Genomic DNA, 13,567 nt, shown 5'->3' on the forward strand with positions numbered 1-13,567 from the left:
TTGCTTATTTCTAGTGATAATTTCATTGCGATATCTCAAATGGTACAAGAGTTATAACAACTCGTCACTGAATTCTTTGAACGGGCCCCACTCTCGCGAGACCATACGAGCAAGTTGAACGAGAACACAGAGCCAAGGATCGAAGCCGAAGAGGCTCACCTGGATGAATTCCGAGCGCCACGCAGGTGTTGTCAAAGTCCTTCTGCAGCTGTTGTATGGCCAGGCTCAGGACAGGCTCGATTTGCTCCCTGGTGAGGTCTCCGACGCACTCGCCGGGTTCCATGTCCTCGACGAACCCGGTGCCGACGTTCCCCAGGTCGACAGGTCTCAGGTTGTACTTCTTCTGGAAGCTGGTGTCCCTCAAGACCTCCCGGAGCAACTGGTGGTCGCTCTTCTGCCTGTCCTTGAAGAGCTCCTCCTCCTTCTGCAACGGATTCCCGACCTCGTCGTCCTGGGCTCTCTCCAATTTCAACGCGTTCGCCCTGGCGACTTCCGCGAAGTCCTTTCTGGCACCCTTGAAGAGCAAACTCCTCAAGGAGGAGCCGTTCGTCTCGAGGTCGATCGGGTCCGGCGACGAGCAGGCCGTCGACGAGGAGGACGCCGGCCCGGAGGAGCTACCGTTGTCGCCGTTGTCGCCGCGGTTGCCGCGGCTGTTGCGGTTGTTGCGGTTGCTGGTGTCGCAGCCGCGCGGCTCCTCCTTGAACAGGATTTCCTTCAGCAACGGATGACCCTGCACCACGGCATCTTCCTTCTTCGCGAAGAAGTCCGCGTCAAGGCTGTTGTAGATGTCCTCTTCCGTTCGGGGAGGTGTGCACGGCACCGTGCAGTCCGTCGAGTCCTCTCGGTAGCCCAGACTCTCCGCCAAGAGCCTGTAATTAGAACCACGTGGGCTGGTCATCATTGGATATTTCGATCCCGCTGTCTCGCATATCTACCGTACAGTTAGTCCCATTGGTATCCGGACACCTTTGAAAACGCAACAGCTTTTTTCGAAGTGGACCAAACGGTATGAATTTTTTTAATTTTTTTTTAGATGACAGAGGGTCTATATTGTCTAGAATACTAGACAATAATTGGTTTGTTATCATTTTGCTGTTACGTGGTATAGAAAACAAAATAATAAACTCTCGTTTCTTAACTCTTCGTGTTTCTCAAGCGTTTACGAAATTTACGATCATTTTCGCTAATAGTTTCCCCGTTCGTCGCGTCGCAGTCGATCGTTGGAACGCGGACGCGAACTCGATGCATTTGCAGCGGAAACGAGGAGATCGAATGTAAAACGGTAAAACGAAAACTGTTACGTTACCACTATCCCCTCGAAACAATTAAGAGAAGAGGCGGTCATCTTTTGCCATTATCATCGGAGAGCTAATTACTCGACGCGTTTCTACGATCATCTGAACTCTGAACCATCGACGATTTTTATACAGCGGATTCCGGTTATTTGAGACACGTCGCGTCGCGTCGGGACCAGCGAGTTTTAGCAGCTAAATAAGCAGCGAAATAAATAGCTGTCTCAATTAGGGGGGGGGGCGGGGGGGGGGATCCAGCTGAAAATCAAATATACTAGTAATTTTCCAAATAAAATTATGAAAAGCTATGTTTCTATAGTATTTCTTGCACAGAATCGAATTGTGTAAAAATTAATTTTTCAACTTTTATTTTTGAGTAACAAACAAAATTTTGTTGTGAAAAAATTATCGAATTGCACAATCGAAGTATATTTTTCTTCAATATCATGTACACAAATCATAGTAAAAATTTCAACTTGGAAGCCTCAATTTTGTTCGAGTTGTCTTGATTTTAACATTAATTAATTGCATTGTAACTGAGGTCTTTGTACATCACCAGAATTTTGTGGTACGAAATTATTATTGCTATCCGTTGCAGTATGTTGTTTCTCACGATAATATTGTCATCGTTTCCTTTGTCTGTTACGATTCATTTCATTATCTTTCTTCGATCTACCCACTTTTATGATCGAACGCTTTCTAAATTACGGAAATGATCGAAATGCACCTCTCCCATAAACTGAAATCAGTTCTTGCGTATTAACCCTTTGCACTCTCGATGCCATTTTAACTGTGAATTCAATATAATTTTCCTGACTGACAGTACCTTCATTTTGTACAACTTAGGTGCACTTCATATATGAGCCGTTTATTTTGAAAGTGGCATAAGTCACTTTGTTTTTAAGTCGATATATTTAAGGGTTTGCGTTTTAACACGTTTAAAAATATGGATGCTAACTTTCGAGAAGATTTACTTGTATTTGTTATCTCAGGATACTGATATTTTTCTCAGTATAAATAATTTCGTATAAGCATTAAAAAATCACCACTTTTCATTACGGTAAAGTGACTTATGCCACTTTCAAAGTAAACGGCTCATATATGAAATTCACTTTCACGACTCGTGCGATAACTGCATTTTTAACAGTTTCTAAAACACGAACAAATTTAATAACGTTAAAATTATTTTGAAATGTTATGTAACAATTTTAAGTGGTGAGTCGGAGTCACCCGGTCGAGCACAAAGGGTTAACACTTATCGTTTATGGTACAACATTGTAGTGCATACCGAGACTAATTTAATGACCTACGACACTATGACCTCTAAATTAACTACACGATTAAATGTCGTACATTCAGTTTTATTCAACGATCGAACGAACGGCTATCTCGATCGATAATACTTAACATGCGGGACAGGTGTTAATTACCTTTCTGAAAATTTACTTTTATAAATTTTGTTATACATTTGAAAAAAAACCTCCTAAAAATTCTCGTTATATACCTGTGAACAAAATTTTATTGCCAGTTTCGAAAATATTCCAATTTTAAAATCTTTATTTTACATGCTAGGACTTTTGTTCTGTTCTGATACACAAGCTTTGCAAACATGAAATATCTTCTAAAAAGTGAATTTTTTCGACCACATCACTGGTTTTCTCCCGCTGACCGTGTAAGTAAATCTCGATCAGTGGCACCGCACAAAATGTGTGAACGGTACGAATGCTGTTACTCGAAATCTCCGTCGCGAGTCAGGGATGCACGACAAAGGGTTTTGGCGGAGGGAGTTTTAAATTTTCTATATAAAAATCTACGGCCCGGCGATCGCGAACGCCTCTACTACGTCGACTAGAAATTGCAGGAACCTCTAGGAGCCCGAGTTTTCCCTTCGACCCGAAGATGGCACGAGAGTTTTGAACAAGCTGTTTCGACGAAGAGAACGCATTACCTGGACTCCTGCAGGATGGCCAGCAGATCGAGACTTTTTTCTCTCTTGACCGGTCGTTTCGCGGACGGTTCCGGGCTGGTCGGATAGAACTGTGCGCTTTGGGGGCTCCTGGGCACGTAGTAGGGGCTGGTCGGGTACCCTGGCGAGCCGTCGCGAGAGTAATTGGGGGACAGCGGTAGTTCGCTACCGGCGCCTGGATACGGCGGGCTCGAGTACGTGGCGATGGGTGAGCCGGGACGCGGCGATTCTGCTTCCTGTTTGATTTGGGCTGGTTTCAACGCGTTCTGCGCGCTTGTCGCGACATAATCGTCCGAGAGGAGGGACAGATCGAACTGGAACGTGCTGTAGTCGAACGACGGCGAGTAGCCGGCTGCGGAGGGCACTGTCTGTGGCATCTGGAACAGAAAATTTCCAACCTCAACCATGATTGTTCATCGTCGAACGGCTAATTAACAAAATATGCATGAGAGAGAGAGAGGGAGAGAGAGAGAGGTATTAATATCTTTTTAATTTCGTTATACGTTTGAAAGATTCCCTCTGTGAAATCCTATAGTTATACAGGGTGTCCCATAATTGTGTTGACACACGGGAAAAGCTGATTCCTGAGGTCATTTGAAGTAACTTTTCCCTTAGCGAAAATGCAATCCGCGGCTTTGTTTACGAGTTATTGACGAAAAACAGTGACCAATGAGAGGCGAGATCGGGCGACGACTCGTGACGGCCGAGCCAATGAGCGAAACTGGGCTTCGTGCGTTAGTTGGCTGGGTCGCGTCGCGTCAATGTTTTTCGTTAATAACTCGTAAACAAAGCCGCGGATCGCATTTTCGCTAAGGAAAAAGTTACTTCAAATGACCTGAGAAATCTGCTCTTTCGGTGCGTTAACATAATTACGGGACACCTCGTATGCTTGTTACCAAAATCATTGTCACATGTGAAAATATTAAATGTTCTTTAGAAAGCGGATTTTGTCAAAACTCACTGATCCTCGACGTTAGACGTGCGAGCGAAGCTCGGTCTGCGAACCGCACAAAATTTGTTAAGGGTCACCGCATCTCCGAATGCGTTATCCATTCGGTTAAAAAAAGTTAAAATGTACGTTAAACGATATTATTATAAATGTTACGTTCTAACGTCTTCAGTCCAGAGTAATAAACTATACATTATCGTAATTGCTGCAAGACGATATGCGTAGAGTAACAGGAGATACGCGAGATACATATGCAGCGATACGTTTTCGGCGATCACCATCGCCATGTGTTTCTCGTCGCAGGAGACAAATCGCCGGAGATTAACTTGCTCGAAGAACGTTCGAGTGCGGCCGCTTTGGAAAACCCGACGGAAACGGCCGCAGAATGGGAACAGTCCTCGGTCGACCAACAAATATATTTCTTTTTTGTTTGTTAACACGACACGGTCCGGACTGTTCGTTCGAAAACTTGCGCGTGTAGCCCACATATTTTAAGGTTGTCGCATGATTTTACAAAAATTGATAACTTATAAAATATCAGACAGTTGAATTAGATTATAAGATATGTTGCTTCATTTGAAAATATAAGGCATGCACCTCTGTAAAAAAGTACATTACAATGTTCGGAGATGTAAGCAGTTCTAATTCGTTTATTGTGTTTACTGGAGACAATCAAGAAAATGACCGTTCTTAGTCATCCGGCATTTCACGAGCAGTCAAGAAAATGATCATTTTTAGTCATCCGGACAGTAATGCGTTGAGTTAAAATCCCAAACGGTGTTGGCCAAATTTTTAGCGCATTATAGAGTAGAAATTGAGTTTCCGTAAAATGATAAAACGCGGTTGAAATAATGATTTCCGTGGATCGGAATCGGTCGAAATTCGAAAAGCGAAGCAGCGACGGAAGAACCGGCTGGATTGCAACCTATTTCCGAAACGTCAAAGCGGAGGTTAAATCGTAGTTTTACCGTTACGGATTTAAAGATGAAAAGTCGAAGGAGATCGGGTTTCGTGCCTCATCGGTATTTATAACTGCAGCAGCCCGATAAAACTGCACAATTTACTCCGGGACCGTGCGAGCCGAAAGATCTAGTAGAAACGATACACTTTCCCCGAGAGCGCCTCGGTGGACCCAACGGACCATTTATCTTTCCGCGTGTTTATTGCCCGTCCCGCGCTTAAACTCGCGTCAGTTGGTTACGCTCCGTAAGTCGCTTATGGCTCCGAGCGATCTCGGGCCCCATCTTCGAAACTCGCGAACCCTGGGCGGCGGCGCGGCTGCGATATCGTTTCGTCAAACGTCCGATATCTGTGCGAGAGCGTCGCGACCAATTCTTTGTTTGGAAACGTTTGCAAATTCCATCGTCCGCGAGTTTTTTTTCAACAATTCTACGCAGCCTATGGATCTCGTCGAGAATCCGCGATTTATGGCAACGCCGTCGTCTATACGTGCCTAAAGTAACGGGGATGATTACGGCTGTGCATATTTCGTACCACAAACGAGTGAAGATTATTTATTACCACATCCCTATTTCCACTGAATTTGCAATAGATCTTCGGCGAATTAATAGAAACTGTCGGCCTTTGTCGGACGCGCTTGAACGGGCCACTTGCCTCGTGTGAAAACTGAAATCATTCTAATCATTCTAACAGAGACGAACGAACTTCGTTTCAAAACACATGGAGAACCAATTCGTAAATTGTTAAGTATGCGTTTATGGCACATGTATTTTTATTTTACTTTGGCGGCGCCGTGAACGCTGGAAAGACTGAAGGAAAAGAAAAGAACGTTTCGGCCAGATCCCGTTGGAGGACTCATCAGGAAGGCTAACTAACGGGCCCTGCCTTAGACGCGGGGATATCGGAAGGATTATGGTGTTGTTTTCTACATAAGATTTATGTTTTTACCACTCTCGTTAGCCCTATAAGGATCCTAAAGACTGAAAATTCACATAGAACATACAGGGTGCCCCATAATTATGTTAACACCCGGAAAGAGGTGATTCCTGAGGTTATTTGAAGCAACTTTTTCCTTAGCGAAAATGCAATCCGCGGCTTTGTTTACGAGTTATTAACGAAAAACTGTGATCAATGGTCGAGCGGTCGAATCCCAGCTGAGCCGGCGCGAGGCGGCCGGGCCAACGGCGCCAGCGGTCGAGCGGTCGAATCCCAGCTCAGCAGGCGTGAGTCGGCCGAGTCTACGGCGCCAGCGGTCGAATCCCAGCTCAGCAGGCGTGAGTCGGCCGAGTCTACGGCGCCAGCGGTCGAATCCCAGCTCAGCAGGCGTGAGTCGGCCGAGTCTACGGCGCCAGCGGTCGAGCGGTCGAATCCCAGCTCAGCAGGCGTGAGTCGGCCGAGTCTACGGCGCCAGCGGTCAAGCGGTCGAATCCCAGCTCAGCTGGCGCGAGACCGCCGAGCCAATCAGCGGAACTGGGCTACGTTCGCTCGTTGGCTCGGCCGCCTAGCGCCAGCCAAACTCGCATCTCATTGGTCACTGTTTTTTGTCGATAACTCGTAAACAAAGCCGCGGATTGCATTTTCGCTGAGGGAAAAGTCACTTCAAATAACCTCAGCAATCACCCCTTTATTAGTGTTAACACATTTATGGGACATTCTGTAGTAAAACCTGTTAACTACTACAATACGGACGGCTAAGGACAGTATATACACAAATCGATGACGGATCAGGTAACTGCGGGAAAGGCGTCCATCTGCTGGCCAGCGTCGGAAGTAGCCATCACATTACTTCTGCAGAGGTTACTTTGAGCTACGAACTTTTCTCTCTTTACGAATAGAAAAAGAGTACGCGCATCGTATTCCTAAGTCTCATAGGAGGTTTTAACACTAAAAAAAGAAACTTTGCCCTATCGTTCTAGTTTTATATAAAACAATTTGTAGAAATAGAAGTTTACGAAATGTGATAATGCATTTTGTACACAGCGTAATCGAATAAAGTTTTCCAACGAAGATCTAAATAAATATTTGTTCTTCGTTGTTATACAGTCGAAATCCTGCCGGATTTTTGTTTCACTTTTATAACAGAGGGCATTCGAGTGCAAAAAATCGTTTCGTGCGACCTGGTTCAAGCGGAGCGTAAGAATATAAAGGATGTAAAATCGGGACTCTATCTCACATCCAGGATTCGGCTGCGAAGTAGAAGAATCAGGGCATTGTAGTCGGGGTGAAATTGCAGCGGTCTCGGGTTTCAAGAGGAAGGGTCTTCGGGTTATTGCACGGCCTCCGATTCGCATAACGTCGAGCATTCCGGCCCGTCTCGGTTAAATCAAAGAAAGCTTGCAAGGCGACGGAGATCGGTAATTAAAACTTCACCCCCGTCCATCGAGGCCGAGGTCAAAAGGGCCCGATAGAGGCCCGGCGATACGCGCCGCGAAAATGCCGGCCTCGCGAGATGGGGCCCGCCGATAATAAATATCGCTCCGGAATTTCCTTGTAAATAATCGCTAACGACTTCGCTATTATCTTCGCTCCAGATGAAAAGGGAGGGGATGCGAAACGAAACACTTCGCGCGTCCTACGGAGGACGAAGGACAGAGGACGAAGAACTTCAAACGAAGAACTTCATGTGAAGAACTTAAATCGAAGAACTCCATATGAAGAACTTAACATGGAGAACTTAAAACGCGCGATGAACACAAAACAACAAAGAACTTAAAACGAAAAAACTTAAATCAAAGAACTTCGAAGAAAAAACTTAAAACGAAGAACTTCATATGGAGAGCTTAAAATGGAGAACTTCGAACGGAGAACTTAAAACGAACAACTTAAAATGAAGAATTTCATACGAGGAACTTCGGCCAAAAAACTTAAAACGAAGAACTTCACATGGAGAACTTAAAATGGAGAATTTCGAACGAAGAACTTAAAACAAAGAACTTAAAAGGAAGAAATTAAAACAAAGAATTTCATACGAAGAACTTTAAACAAAAAACTTAAAAGGAAGAACTTCATATGAAGAACTTAAGATAAGGAACTTAAAACAAAGAACTTAAAACGAAGAACTTAAAATGGAGAACTTCGATCGACGAACTTCACATGAAGAACTTAAAATGGAGAACTTCGAACGGAGAACTTAAAACAAGGAACTTAAAACTAAGAACTTCGAACGAAGAACTACGCATGAAGAACTTCAAACGAAGAACTTAAAACACAGAACTTAAAACGGAGTACTTAAAACGAAGAAGGAAAGACGAAAGGGGCTATCGTGGCGGTGATGGTGATGGCGATGGCAATGGCGATGGCGATGGCGATGGCGATGGCGGTGGTGGTGCTCGCGAGCACGGTGCACCTTAAGGGCCCATTTATCTTTCCGTGTGTTTATTGCCCGTCGTGTGTTTGACCTCGCATCAGTTTGTTACGCTTTGTAAGCCCATTACAACGTTCCCAGTGCATCTTCCCTACGCTCTCAGGCGGGGTCGCGTCTGACATTTTGACGTAGTGCCCTGCAAAGGTCGACGCGAAATAAACGATTATACCCATACCCGTAGAACCCGTGCCCGTGCCCGTGCCCAAGCCCGAGCCCGTGCTCGTCCACGGAGCCCGTCGACGGAGCCCGCGGATTTGCACGGTTACGCTGCCTCCTCGCTGGATATGCCCACGTTAGAGACACAATGCAACCCGTATCCCCACCCACCAACAGCTGGTTGCACACCACTTGCACCGTGGCTCCGTGGCTCCGTGTCTACGGTCTGCGCCGCGAGACTCGCGGCCAACCAACAAGGAGAGATAAAACCCTAGGAGAAGAGATACGGGGAAGGAACAGAGGCACACAAAAGAGAACCGCTTATTCCCTCGACTTCTCTTAGCCTAACGCGAAAGGTCCCGCGAAGAAAGAGAATGTTTCCATCTATGCCGATGGGATCTATGGACGATGGAATTCCGAGCCGGGCTTCCCTGAATAGCTCCAGAAAGAACGGGGTGTTATAGTCCCCCCTTCAACCCCCTTCTCGATCCAGGAAGACACGTCGTTTCCGGTATCCTGAAATCTCTGATCGTCGAAGATTATCGTAGATCTAAGAATTGGTCGGTTTCGGGTAGCTGGAAAAGCTTGCAATTGCTAGCTATTCTTCTTGGAAAAGAATTTGGACCTTTGTTTTGTTTCCATATTTTTTTCCTAGCACGGTTTAGCATACGTCATTTAGGTTAACACCGTTAGAAACATCTGGAACTTGAAAGCCCGTAGTAAAGCACAAGACTATTTTTGTTTCCAAGCTGAGGAACGATGTGAGAGCAATTATTATAATTACTGGACTGCAGATTTCATGCGCTTTTGAACAAAATTGTCACGACGACGAAATTGCGTTTACTTCGTCTACGAGCGATCTTGATCATTGCGCGTGCTGCAATGAAAAAGGTTATCGATAAGTGTATTTCCGAAAAATATATTTACGACATCAGCGATCGTTAAAATAGAAATCGGAATCGCATGATTTCGTCCCGTCCGCTAGTTGCAGCGTTAAAATGACCGAAGAAAAAAAAATGAACTGGTCGACTCGAGTACCTTGCGATCGGCGTAGAAACATTTTAATTGTCCAATTTCCGATGATTGTGGAAGCTGTTAGCCAGAAAAGTGAAAATAATCGAACGATGACGGGCCAATTGTTGTCGACACGTATATTTAGCAATTAATTGGCAAACCTGCAGGATGTTTGCTTCGTGGGGATTTGGTTTCGGGTTGCACGTCAGAAATCGAGCCCGCGACAAGTTTTTACGACTTCCTTGGTTTCCTGCTATCTCCTTGGCCTTTCCTAAGGACCAGTCATTGACGTCACGCCGCGCCGCGCCGAGCCGCGTCGCCGACCAACCAACGCAACGGTGCAGCTGCATTCTCTCCTTTCGTGCATTAACCATGGAATTCCACTGAAGTCACGACACGCGCGGATCGACCTCATCGTTTCCGAAGAATCGGCACATTTTTCGTTGTTCCGCTATAACCGGCCGCTCGTGGAAACTGGGACAGTACTTTCTCGAGTGCGCGGGAAAAAAATGGAATTACGTATTATTTATGGAATCGGACCAAGAGGAACGATCTACGACATTTCCTAACGATCGACGAGTGCGTGAACCATGGAGTCTATCGTTCAACGATAAAACTATCGGCCACTGAAACTATTGGGTTGGCAACTAAGTAATTGTCGATTTCAGTTATAGATGTCTCTCACTCCCATTTTTATGATATCCGTAAATATTATATTATAAAATTATTATTATTATTATTATTATTATGTTATTTTTTATTATCCGTGAATGTTAGCAACTGGACAAATTGAATGCAGCGGTCAAGGAAAAGCGACCAGAATTGGTCGATCGTAAAGGTGTCATTTTCCAGCAGGACAATGCTAGGCCGCACACGTCTTTGTCCACTCGGCAAAAATTGATGGATATTGCTTGGGAATTGATGTTACACCCACCATATAGCCCTGATCTCGCGCCATCGGATTACCACGTATTTCGATCCCTGGAAAACTCCCTTCGTGGTAAAACTTTTAACGATGACGACGCTGTAAAATCTCACTTAACTCAGTTTTTGGCCGAAAAGTATCAGACTTTCTACGTGCGTGGAATTTTCAAGTTGTCAGAGAGATGGCAAAAGGTCATCGAACAAAATGGAAAATACATTACAGATTAAACTTCGTTCGAAGGAAAAAAAAATTTTGTATTTCATTGAACAAATCGGCAATTACTTAGTTGCCAACCCAATAGTTCTATCAGCGTCTATGCACACGGGTATGCACGTACACACCGCAGTATTTTCACGAGAGAACACGGTCGCATAATTAGATATGTCCGGCAGTTGCCCGCTAAAGCATCTTTAACACGTTCCGTGCCACGTGTACCATCGATGGTACACGCTTGCATGTTTACTTAGTGAACTGAACAAATTGTTTACAAGAAATTTAGAACCGAAGAATCAATTTCCACCGCAAGAATGGGCGTTGATAAGTTTTTGTTACGTTGTTATGTGTACGAGAATTAATAATTGCACGTAATACATCAAGTTTTAGTAAAATATCAAAGTGTGAAGATTCGAGTAAAAAAAGCTCGGCACGGAACGTGTTAATCTGCGCAGCGATCGCCAGAATTCTGTAACGAAGAATCTGAAATCTGTTGCTCCGACGGGCTAACGATGCTCGTTAATGGCGTTTCAGAATGTAATTGGTTCCTCCGATCAGCGCGTGGCCAATGAAAATCGAGACACAACGAAAACAATATGTAGAATGGACCGAGGCATCATGCCTTTTTTTATTTACGAGAGACGAGAAATTATTCGCATTCTTCTGGAATTCGATTTTAAGCTACGATTCGAAGATCGTCGGCGATGCCGCCGTTGCTAACGAGTAGTGGTGTCCGAGATCCGAGCGACGCTATTCGAGATTCGGTCCGGGCCCGAGTGGCGCCAACGGTTCGTTCCTGCGAATGGACGCATTTTTCAGAGAAAGGAGCCCCGTCTTCGCCGAGAGGCAACATTAAAATGTGATTCGAATAGCTCGCGACCGTCCATAAATCGAGCGCCGCCGCACTTTTTCTTTATAGACGGAATACGTATACAGGCTGCTAATTGGCCGTCGGTTTTCAGACCTCCGATCAGTCGGCAACGAAAAAAAAAAGAAAAAAGGAAGGGGACGTCGATGCAATTCCTCATCTCTAGGTATAGCTGCAGGTATAGAAACGTTGTCCGTGTTTCTATTATTGGGAGTTCGCGAAACGGTCCGCTTAATTGGACAAACCCGTGATAAAAAGCAAATGCGATCGAGGGAAGAAGTTCGTCGCGGCGGCCTTGAAAGGAAATCCGCGAGCGTCTCCGTTAATTTATCGAACTTTCGTATGTCTCAATCTCGAGGAGAACAACCGATCTGGTTGGCCGCAAAAAAGTAATCGAGCTGATAAGGGCAGTGGAGCCAGTTACTGTCGGCTAGCCGATTACATGCGGCTTTTGTTCATTTTCATTTAAACAACCTCAAATCTCAAATCGTCCCTGTCAGATCTTGAAAGATGAGAAATGTAAATACGAAATTTTGTTGAAGCAGTCGTCTCTAATGTAAACTTTTAAATGACTTATTGTTATTAGATTGCAGATGTTTTTGCAAAATAAAAATTATTCTTCATTAATTGCAACAAACGCGAGTAAAAACAGAAATTTCTTTTTTCCTTTCCTTAATTTCGGAGAGTCGAAGATAATAGATACATGCCCTCAAATTGTTTTAACACTTTCGTTGTCCCAGATTTCACCTATCCATTTTTATCAGAAACGCACAAAATTCGCGGTCTAATTATTATATTAAATTTTGTTTGTAGAATATAACATTTATGAAAGTACGTTGAGACTATTAAATTTTGAAGTATAAAAGTATTCGGGGGGACTGCACGATAATTGAAGCACAGTATTCAGGGAGACAGAACAGTGACTCAAACACGCTATTCAGAGACGTTCAAGTCCTTGAGAAATGTCATTTAAATTGCTGAAGTTGCGTTCAGCTGCGGAAACTCCTAAAGGCTGCCAACAGGGCACAGTAATTGACTCATCTACCCTAGTTCCGAGATCGAGGCGATGGAGAACGATAGAACGGGAGCGGGAGGTTCGAATTAAAAGGGAAATGAATTTCGCAACAGAGCCTGGAACGCCGCCATTATCGCGTTACATAATTATCGGAATGTCCGCGATTCGGCTCCGCGTACGACTCGTGAAAGTCCCGATAAGTCCTGCTGTTTATGAATCACCATTTCACGATGATTCATTAACTCGCTGGGAAGCCGCGCAGAAAAATCTACGTATCCATGTAATACTCTCGCGATATCTCGGCAGGCGAGTAAACAAGATCGACTTACAATTGGAGAAATAAACAAGAATTCTACTGGCGGATAGCAGCGACGATATTATCGTGGTCAGGATTTCATAATGACCTAACCCAGGGTCTTAATGTGGAACGAACTTTGTACGCCGATTATTTTGTCGTGTATCATATGCCGATACCAACGAAGGCGATATCTGCTTGGCCTTCTCTATGATTCGATATTTTTTGCACATTGAAATCCGTAAATTTCATCGGTTTTATCGACATTTCTCGGTTCACGGAAGACTGCGAAGCATTTTCGAGGAGGGCAGAGCCTCTCGCGTCTAAAAGACGGACTCACGCTCGCGGAGAGTAGATCACGACAAGTTCAGCGACCCGTCAAGGGAACCAACAGGCAAGGTCAAGGGCAGCGATTCTACGGTTCGCAGGGCCATACCTCGGATGATCCTTAATCCGTCATGACGTAACCAAATTGGAAAGGAAGGTGACCTCATGCAACGCCGCTTTGTCCACGGCTGACAATGCCCGTCGAATTTCTTCTCGTTCCGGC

General features: G+C 44.8%; 1 protein-coding gene across 4 annotated transcripts in view; it reads right to left on the reverse strand.

Moving 5' to 3' along the window:
• Positions 1-13,567, reverse strand: part of Ets98B (DNA-binding protein Ets98B) — a 104,185-nt gene that overhangs the window by 25,949 nt on the left and 64,669 nt on the right. For all 4 annotated transcript variants that reach the window (XM_033476396.2, XM_033476393.2, XM_033476394.2 and 1 more), the window contains 2 exons: positions 3,241-3,635; positions 160-869 (listed from right to left, as the gene is read on the reverse strand). In XM_033476396.2, coding sequence (XP_033332287.2) covers positions 160-869; positions 3,241-3,635 — 1,105 coding nt within the window. The remainder of the gene's footprint in view (positions 1-159; positions 870-3,240; positions 3,636-13,567) is intronic.

Source organism: Megalopta genalis, chromosome 6 (genome assembly GCF_051020955.1).
Source record: "Megalopta genalis isolate 19385.01 chromosome 6, iyMegGena1_principal, whole genome shotgun sequence".
Taxonomy (NCBI): Eukaryota; Metazoa; Arthropoda; class Insecta; order Hymenoptera; family Halictidae; genus Megalopta; species Megalopta genalis.